The 9187-nt window shown below is 60.0% G+C and overlaps 1 protein-coding gene across 1 annotated transcript; it reads left to right on the top strand.

The window, feature by feature from the left end:
• The first annotated feature begins 3666 nt into the window (after positions 1-3666).
• On the top strand, positions 3667-9013 carry THAP7 (THAP domain containing 7). The gene is made up of 5 exons (XM_034789292.1): positions 3667-3758; positions 4565-4644; positions 5196-5351; positions 7427-7564; positions 8074-9013. The coding sequence occupies exons 2-5, from the start codon at positions 4565-4567 to the stop codon at positions 8723-8725; spliced, it is 1026 nt and encodes a 341-aa protein (XP_034645183.1). The 5' UTR covers positions 3667-3758; the 3' UTR covers positions 8726-9013.
• The last annotated feature ends 174 nt before the right edge of the window (positions 9014-9187 follow it).

Genomic DNA, 9187 nt, shown 5'->3' with positions numbered 1-9187 from the left:
CGTTTTAGGATTTCTAAGGGTATGTCCAGACTACCTGCCGTATCGGCGGGTAGCGATCGATTTATCAGGGATGGATATATCGTGTCTCGTTAAGACGCGATATATCGATCCCCGAACGCGCTCCCCGTCGACTCCGGAACTCCACCGGAGTGAGTGGCGGTAGCGGAGTCGACGGGGGAACCGCGGCCGTCAATCCCACGCCGTGAGGACGGGAGGTAAATCGGAATAAGATATGTCGACTTCAGCTACAGTATTCCCGTAGTTGAAGTTGCGTATCTTACATCGACCCACCCCCCCCCTCCCCCCCACCCCCCCCCCCCCCCCCAGTGTAGACTAGACCTTAATCTCAACCCGTATACTTCAGGAGTAATTTGAAACCTTTATAAAACAGCTTTCTTAAATTCAGAATATTTCAAAGCTTCCGGAACTGGCATTTCAGTAAATACATTCAAAACTTTACCAGACAGTTTTGTAGTCGGGATGGGGACTTCCTTGTCAGAGCCTCGGCACATCTGGGCTTGCCGCATCAGTTATGAAAGTAAAAAAATTGCTTGAGCCCGGGCACCTCTTTCATCACAAATGAAGCACCGGGTACGTCCACACTGCACATTCAGCCCAGCTCTGTTACAGATGCTGGACCTGGGTCTCCCAGCCATGCCAGCATGCCCACTCTGCGCCACACAGCCCTTCTGCCTCAGGGCTGCGACTTGGGCTGCGTCCACATTGCAAAATGCTGTGCTGAGTCAGACTGGTTTGTGTGTGGACAGAAGTGGGCCTTGGTCTCAGACTTGAGTCAGAGTCCAGGTTGGGTGTGCGGTGTAGACACACCCTGCTCGGCTGGCAGGCTAGATGGCCTAGTGGTTAGATTTCTAGCATGTGGGAGTCTAGGTTTTAATCCCCTGCTTTGCCACAGGCTTTCCGTGTGCCCTTGAGCCAATCACCCAGGGTATGTCTATTCTGCCAGGGCGAGGAATGATTTCAGGATGGGCGGATCTACCCAATCTAGTTAGCTCAGGTATATCTCTGTGTGCTGTAATCACACCTCCAAATTGCAGCCTCAACCTACCCTCTCTGTGCCTCAGGGTACATCTACATTGCAAAAAAAACAACAACAACCCCACAACAGCAAGTCTCAGAGCCTTGGGCTATGGAATCAGCTTGCCCTGCAGGGTTGAAAACACTGTGGGGCAGCGAAGACATTCCCACCAGAGCTCCCAGACCAACCCCCCTCGCAGGAGCTCAGACCCAGAGCTCCAGAGCAAGCGGAAACATCTGTATGGCTGTTTTGAGACCCACAAGCCTGAATCTATAGATCTGGGCTCTGAGACTTTCTGCAGTGTTTTTTTTGGTGTGTAGATGCACCCCTGTTCCCTGTCTGTAATATGGGAGTAATGGCCCTGCATGACAAGGTGTTGTAAGGATCGGGGGGTGCTTAGGTGGGGCTGTAACTAGATTCTGATCTCGGGTCTCCCAGCTAAGCTATGCTTGGCCTGGGATTTTCAAGTCATGGGAAATTCCACAATTTTGAAATTTGTTTCTGGAACAAATCAAATTTTGAAATTTCCCACAAAATGAAATTTTCAACAACAAAAAAATTGGGGCTCAATCCAAAAGTTTTGTTTCTCTAAAATTAAAAAGCTTCATTTCTATAAAAGCAAAATGTTTTGTTTCCCTGTTCTGTTTATCCCTCGGAAGCACCTGGCAATGGCCACTGTTGGAAGACAGGATACTGGGCTAGATGGACCATGGTCTGACCCAGTCTGGTCATTCCTGTGTTATGTTCTTGTCACAATTTGGTGAGTCTTTGCATTCCCATTTGTGGAGGGGATATCCACACCTTCCATGTGTTGTCTGAGCGTGGTTATGTGCAGTCCACTGCCCATAGGGAAGGTGGCTCATTTTGGATCAGACTGGCTGGGCAATAATCTCATGGTGAAATGTCACCATGACATTGTAAGGTTGTGAATTCCCCCGTAGGATGTGATGCAGGAGCAGCAGAAGCTTCCTAAAAGTGGGGGCCACTGGCACCTGTGACCATGCCCCCCTGCACCACCCCTTCCCCTAAGGTCCCACCCCTGTGCCACCCTTTCACCCGCAAGCCTCCACCCTGCCCCTTCCCCCGAGGCTCTGGCCCCCCGTGCCACCTTTTCCCCCCAAGGCTCTGCCCTCGAACCGCTTCTTCCCCCAGCTCCCACCCCCAATTGCTCTTCTCTGTCCCCTCCCCCCCTCGCTCGCCCTTAGGGCCAGTAAAAAGGGGGGGCATGGCCCCCTGATCCCCCTGATGTGTTGCCTCCAAAGCCAGCCAGCCCTGCCTATGCTGAAGCCATTCAACAGACCTGGCCCAAGCAATGGAAGATGGGATCAGCTCAGCTGCATGCAGTTGGTGAACAGGGCCCTCGAGAGGCCAGGACAGGAGGTGGCAGGGAACGAACGACTTGCATTTTAGCAAACACAAGCAGGGGGATGAGCTGGGAGCCTCCGTGTCCACCAGGTGCCACGTCGCCGTCCTCACAGCCTGGATGGGCCGTGTCGCAAACCTCGCGGCCTGGGCAGCCTGAAGCTGGATCCGTGGCCATGGGGCCGGGAGGGCACCAGGCAGAGCCCCCAGGACCTCTCCCCCCGTCACCACAGAAGGAGCCACCTCAGGGTCCTGTCTTGGAGGTCGGCACCACCCTGCTGGAGATGTGGGGTGGGAATGAGAAAGGGGCGGGGCCTGTGGCAGGTAATATGGGGAAGGGGCTGGGAGGGGAGGGGTGGGGCCTGTGGCAGGTGATGAGGGTAGGGTGACCAGATCCCACAGGTGAAATATTGGGACGTGGGGGGAGGGGGGGGGCAGAGCAAAAAAAAAAAAACGGCCTCCGGAGCTACACGCCGCGCCCCGCCCCCCACCAGCATGCCTCCGCTCCATCGCCACCTCCCCCCTCCCTCCAGCGCTTGGACCGCCATACAGCTGATCAGCGCAAGCCTGGGAGGGAGGGGGGAGGAGGAGAAATGCGGCGTGTGCTTGGGAAAAAGGCAGGGCCAGGGCGGGGATTTGGGGAGGGATTCAATGGGGCAGTGAGGGGGCAGAGTCGGGACTGGGGGCGCTCAAGGCCCCTCTGGGCTCTGCTCCGCCTGTGAGCGGAGGCAAAATATCGGGACAATTCGCGTCCCGACCGAAGGTAGGTCGGGACACGGGACAAATAAGTAAATATCGGGACAGTCCCGATAAAATCGGGGCATCTGATCACCCTAGATGAGGGGAGGGGCTCTGAGGGGAGGGGCGGGGCCTGTGGCAGGTGATATGGGGAAGGGGGGGCTGTGAGGGGAGGGGGCGGGACTCTGAGGGGAGGGGCGGGGAGGGGCGGGACTCTGAGGGGAGGGGCGGGGCCTGTGGCAGGTGCTGAGGGGAGGGGAGGGGCGGGGCTCTGAGGGGAGGGGAGGGGCGGGGCCTATGACAGGTGATGAGGGGAAGGGGCGGGGCTCTGTGGAGCGGGGTCTGTAGCAGACTTTGAGGGTGGGGCTACGAGGGAGGGAGGGGGCGGAGCTTTGATGGGCGGGGCTTGGGTCCCGAGCAGGGGTGGGGGCGGGGCATGGGTCGGAATCCGATTGGCCGCCGGGGCTCCCCGCCCCCTCCCCGCCCGCGCTCTCGCGAGCTTGTCGCGGGTAGGCGGGGCTCACCCTCCTTCCAGCTCTCGCGAGAAGACGGCGAGAGGCCCCCCCCTGCGCCTGCGCCAGACCCTGGACCGCAGCGTCTGTGGAGTGATGGGAGCGGGGAGGTGAGACCGGGAGCGGGGAGGTGAGACCGGAAATGGCCCCGGGGATCCCCCCCCCCTCGCGCCGCGTCACCGGCTCCCGCGCTCGGGATCCCCCCCCGGTACCCTCCGCGTCACAGCTACGTCACGGGACCCCCCGGGGACTCCCTCGCCGCGTCACCGCCCCCCCCCCCGGGGACCCTCCCGGAGATACCCCGCGTCACCGCCCCCGTCACGACCCCTCCCCGCACGGGGGTTCCCCGCCCCCCCCGGCTCAGCCCCCCCGCTCCCCCCCTCCCAGGCTGCCCCCCCCCCCCGCCACGGCTCCTTGTGCCCCCCCCGATCCCTGCCCCCCCCCGCCGGCCTTCCCCCTCCGCAGGGTCCAGGGGTTCAAAACTGGGGAGGCACAAACAGGGGATGGGGGGGGAAACCCCCCCCCCCCCACTTCCCGTATTGCTGAGCCGTGGTTATGGGGGGGGGTCACATATGGGGAAGTTGAGAGATCCAATGTGTGGTGGAAATATTCATAGGGGAGGGGAGGGTGTCCTGGCTATGGGGGGGGGGTGAGGGCGTGGATTGGGGAGGGTGGCCTGGCTATGGGGGAAGGGGAGGAGGGCGTGGATTGGGGAGGGGAGGGTGTCCTGGCTATGGTGGGGGTGGGGAGGGTGTCCAGGTTATAGGAGGGTGATGGGGTAGGTATTGGTGGGGGCAGGAGAGTGTCCTGGCTATAGTGGTCAGGTAGGTAAGACTGAGAGCCATTGGCTGGGGTGTAGCTCTAGGGGGGGTGAGTGATTCTCAGGGCCTCCCCATCTCTGTCTCTCTCCCCACAGATGCCCCGTCACTGCTCTGCTACCGGCTGCTGCACCCGGGACACCCGCGAGACCCGCAATCGAGGCATCTCCTTCCATCGGTAAGAGCTACCCTGGCCCTGCTCCCTCCCCATAACCTCCCCCCATAGCCAGCCCTTCCGCCCTCCCCTCCCTGAGGGGAAGGTGCAAGGGACATCCAGGCACCCTGAACGGCAGTAGGTTTAACGCCAACAGAAAGGAAATACTTTCCCAGCACAGCCTGCGTACCTTCCTGACACAAGGACTCACTCATTATCATCAAAGCTTGTTGCTCCAAAACCACAGCTGAGACCAGGTGTGATCAAGGAATCGCTGAGGAGTTGGGACCAATTTTCCCTTGTAGGCAGGTTATTCCAGAACTGCCCACTAGGGAGCGTCTTGCCTCTTCCTCTAAAGCAGCTGGGTTCTGTGGGAGACAGGGAGGCCTTTGGTCTGGTCGGTCCTACGTCCCAGCTCCAGCGGATCATTTGGAGGTGGTGTTGCTTTTTCTTCTCCGTACCTAGAGGACATTAGCATCTCTGGGTTGAAAATGCCTGGGGGAGGTCCTTGTGGCGGTTGAACTCCTGCCCATGCCTCTCCCGGGATCTGAACCGTGCCATCTCTGTCCTTGCAGGCTGCCCAAGAAGGACAACCCGCGGCGCAGCGTGTGGCTGGAGAACTGTCAGCGCAAGGACCCGAGCGGCCAGGGCCCCTGGAATCCAGCCTCTGACTACATCTACTTCTGCTCCAAGCACTTCGAGAAGAGCTGCTTCGAGATGGTGGGGATCAGGTGAGTGCATGAAGCTGAGCCGACACCCAGGGACACCCAGCTCTGTGCCCCGAAGCTGAGTGGTGCTAGCAAGGCTGAGCCTCGCTAGCTTGGGAGATGAGCTTTTTTACCAGGTCTCCATAACTGTGCCAGCAGCTGTCCCTGGCATCCCAGCTTGGGTGGGGGTGTGAAGAAGAACAGTACCACCAGTCACATAGATGCCTGGTTCATTGAATATTCTATATCAGGGTTGGAAGGGACCTCAGGAGGTCATCTAGTCCAACCCCCTGCTCAAAGCAGGACCAATCCCCAGACAGATTTTTGCCCCAGATCCCTAAATGTCCCCCTCAAGGATTGAGCTCACAACCCTGGGTTTAGCAGGCACTGAGCTATCCCTCCCCCAGGTCCTCTCTCCTCTGGGAGAATGGGTTGGACCATGTGGAGCCCTGCCCTGAACCCTCTTCATCTGCCCTCTGGAAGGATGGACTGGTCCATATGGTTCCCCTAATCCTGACATGCCTCCTCCTACGCCGAGAAGATGGCATGGTCCCCTAGACCAAACATATCTCTCCAGAAGAAGGACTGGTCCATACAATTCCCCCTAGTCCTGGCATATCCCCCCAAAGATGGACTGGTCCATATGGTTCCCTCTAGTCCATATGGTCCCCCCTAGTGAAGATAGACTGGTCTGTACAGTTCCCCTTAGGTCAGATGCACTCACCCTCCCCTACCTGTGGGGATGGACTGGGCTATATGGTTCCCCCACCTTCCAGTCCAGACACAGCCCCTCTATCCAGAAAGGTGAACTGGTCTGTATGGTCCCACTAGTCCAGATGCACTTACACTCCCCGTGAGGATGGACTGATCTGAATGGTTCCCCCTAGTCTAGACACCCCCCTCATCCCACGAAGGTGAGCTGGTCCATTTTGCCTCCTTCCACCCCTCTCTCCCCCCCTGCAGACACATCCCCTCTCCCGCTTCCTGTGAGGACTGACGGACAGTGTGTCTTCTGAGGCCTAGAGTTTTCTTAAGGCCTGTTCCTCACAGTTTCTTGGCCCCATTTTGCAATGAGTTCTGTTGAAATACAGTTCCGGTTTGTTACAGCAGCTCTCTCGATGCAAGGTCTTGCTAGCGAGCGAAAGAATACCGGGTGTGGGGGGGGTTACGTTAAAGTAGTGGGGGTTTATTGTAAGGTAGGATAAACATACCCATGTAAGTAGTCATCCCGCGGGTGCGTCATAGGACAAAGAGCTCATCTGCACCGGGAAGTTAACCGGGTGAGGTGTGAATGTAAAGCCCTGTAACTATTCTACAATAACTATACGCAAGTCACAGGGCTCAAGGCAGGGGAGAATGGATGGTGGCCGGTGCTAGATGGGAGGTCAGAGTACATGATCTTCTGGCCTTAAAAATCTATGAATGTGGAACCGCAAGGGCTGGCTGTGTGGATCCAATCGTGGGATCCAATCAGGGCCTTAAGCACCTGAATAAAACATGGTGTGGTTCAGAGACTAAGGGATTTGTGAGAGAGAGGGTAAAAAAATCAGACTGCTGCTTATTTCAAAGCCAGCGTGCAGGTGACCAAGCCCTGGTCTACAGTTAAAATTTAGATCAGCCTAGCTCCATGTCTCAGGGGTGTGAAAAATTCACACGTTTGGGTGCCGTAGTTAAGCCGCCCTACGCCCCAGTGTGGACATGGCTAGGTGGACAGAAGAATTCTCTCGGGGAGGTGGATTACTCACATCTCCATCAACACAGGAAGCGTCTACGCTCCGGTGCTACGGCATTACAGCTGCTGCGCCACACGTAGTGTAGACCTGGCCTAAGACAGACCGACTGATAAACTGAAAACCGTATGCGCCAAAGTCAGGGCCTCATCCTGGCCTAGTGGATCCTACGGGGCAAAGAGCCATTTAAAAATATTCCCAGGCCAGCAAAGAGACACCCAGCTAAGCTAGTGGAACAGTGTTCCTATCCAAGAGTCCCCGTGCCGGGAGAGCGTCCTCCCAGGGCGATGCCTCCAGCGCAGGGCGGTGGGGTTCTCCCCAAGCCAGCTGGGCTGGGGGCAGCTCGTGCCTGCCGATGTCTCTCCGCAGCGGCTACCACCGGCTCAAGGAGGGGGCCGTCCCCACCGTCTTCGAGTCCTTCTCCAAAGCGCGCCGGGCGGCGAAGGTGAGGGCTCCCCGGCAGAAGGGTGATGACCCCAAGGCTGCCAGGGCCTGGAGGAGGTGGAGGTGAGTGCCCGTCCTGTAGATGGGCTGGGTCGTGGGGTGAGGGGCTGGGATGTGCCAAGGCAGAGCTGTGCAGGCCGGGTTGCGGATCAGAAGGGCCCGGTCTGCCCCCATGCGACTGATGGGGGCCCAGCCATGGCAGGGGCAATGGGTCAGGGCGAGGAGCTGGAACTGGCTCTGTGGGCTGTGCGCATTGGAGACCAGATCTGGGGGGCAGGGAGCGGGGTCAAGGTCTGGAGTGGGTGGGGCAGCCCTGGATGTTATCTCCTGGGCTAGATTGAGGTGGGGAGGGGCAGGAGCTGGGGGTGGAAGGAGCTGGGGCTGTCCCTGTATGTTGACCCCAGGCTAGGTTGGGGCAGGGCTATCTGGGGGGCAGGGGCAGGGTGTAGGTGGGAGGGGCTGGGGCTGCCAGGGGGGTCAGGAGTCAAGAGGGGTTGGGATGGTCTATTGCTCTGGGACCCTGCTGTGCCTGCCCCCTGCAGTGCATTGTGGGATGGGCTCTGTCCCCTCAGACGCGATCCAGGCCGAGGGGAGCAGGATGCCCCAGCCAGCGCGGAGGTCTCATGCTTCCCGGAGGAGGAGGAGTCTGAGTTGGCCACGCCCGCGGCTGCCCCCACCACTGAGCACCGCAGCCTGCCCGGGCCCCTCCCCCAGGGGGTGGAGCTAGAGGATCAGCACGACGTCATCCTGGCCAGCCTGTCGGACATCCTCCTGGAGTACCCAGCCGTGGCCACGGGGCAGGAGGCGGCCACGGGGCAGGAGGCGGCCACAGCCACGCCGGCGCTCCCGGAGACAGACGCCCCCACGCTCCCAGAGACAGATGGCCCCTCAGAGGCCCCCACGTCGCCCGCCCCGGAGCCGCCCCGTCCCGTCTCCCCGTCTTTCTACATGCTGCGTCTGCCGCCCCCGGCCGGCGCCTACATCCAGAGCGAGCACAGCTACCAGGTGGGCAGCGCCCTGCTGTGGAAGCGGCGCGCGGAGGCAGCCCTGGAGGCCCTGGACCGGGTCCAGCGGCAGCTGCAGGCCTGCAAGCGGCGAGAACAGCGGCTGCGGCTACGCATCTGCGAGCTGCAGCGGGAGCGGCGGGTGGCCCCGGACATGCGGCGCCAGCTCAAGGAGCACCTCCAGGTCTTTGAGCTGCAGCTGCTGCGTGAGCTGGAGTGAGCCCCGGGACTGCGCACAGGTGGCGTCTGTGTGTAGGGCGGGGGGGCTTCGCTCCGCCCCAGAGGGATTGCATGGCACTCGGGCCTCTGCCCGGGCACGAGGCCCTGGGCTCTGTGGCTCGGCCACGGGCTGAGCTCACTCCCTGCCCACAAAAAGTGGCAGGCCAGGGCTGGAGACGCAAACCTGGTGACAGCACTTCTCTGCCCCCCACTCCTACCCCCACCTTTGCCTCTGTGCCAGGGAGGCGGATTGATGGGGGTTGTAAATAAAGGTCTTGTTTTATATGGGGGTGATGGTCCCGGAGTGTGCATAGCCTGTGGTGCGAGTGTGGCTGGGGGGCAGCTGCAGGGTAACCCCAGGGCGGGCACTGCCCCTGGTGTGCGTGTGCCCATTGCCCCAGGGGAGCTGCGGGGTCGGTGCCAGTGTGGGCACTGCCACTGGTATGAGTGTGCCCATTGTCCC

Source organism: Trachemys scripta, chromosome 14 (genome assembly GCF_013100865.1).
Source record: "Trachemys scripta elegans isolate TJP31775 chromosome 14, CAS_Tse_1.0, whole genome shotgun sequence".
Classification (NCBI taxonomy): Eukaryota; Metazoa; Chordata; order Testudines; family Emydidae; genus Trachemys; species Trachemys scripta.
The sequence above is the reverse complement of the archived record's forward strand: the minus strand, read 5'-3'. Positions and strand labels throughout refer to the sequence as shown.

What these genes read in the sequence shown, in the direction of transcription:
- THAP7 (XM_034789292.1), top strand. Translation starts at nt 4,565, where the DNA reads ATGCCCCGTCACTGCTCTGCTACCGGCTGCTGCACCCGGGACACCCGC. An exon ending in CGAGGCATCTCCTTCCATCG is followed by an intron (nt 4,645 to 5,195) that starts GTAAGAGCTACC and finishes CTGTCCTTGCAG; the next exon opens with GCTGCCCAAGAAGGACAACC. An exon ending in TTCGAGATGGTGGGGATCAG is followed by an intron (nt 5,352 to 7,426) that starts GTGAGTGCATGA and finishes GTCTCTCCGCAG; the next exon opens with CGGCTACCACCGGCTCAAGG.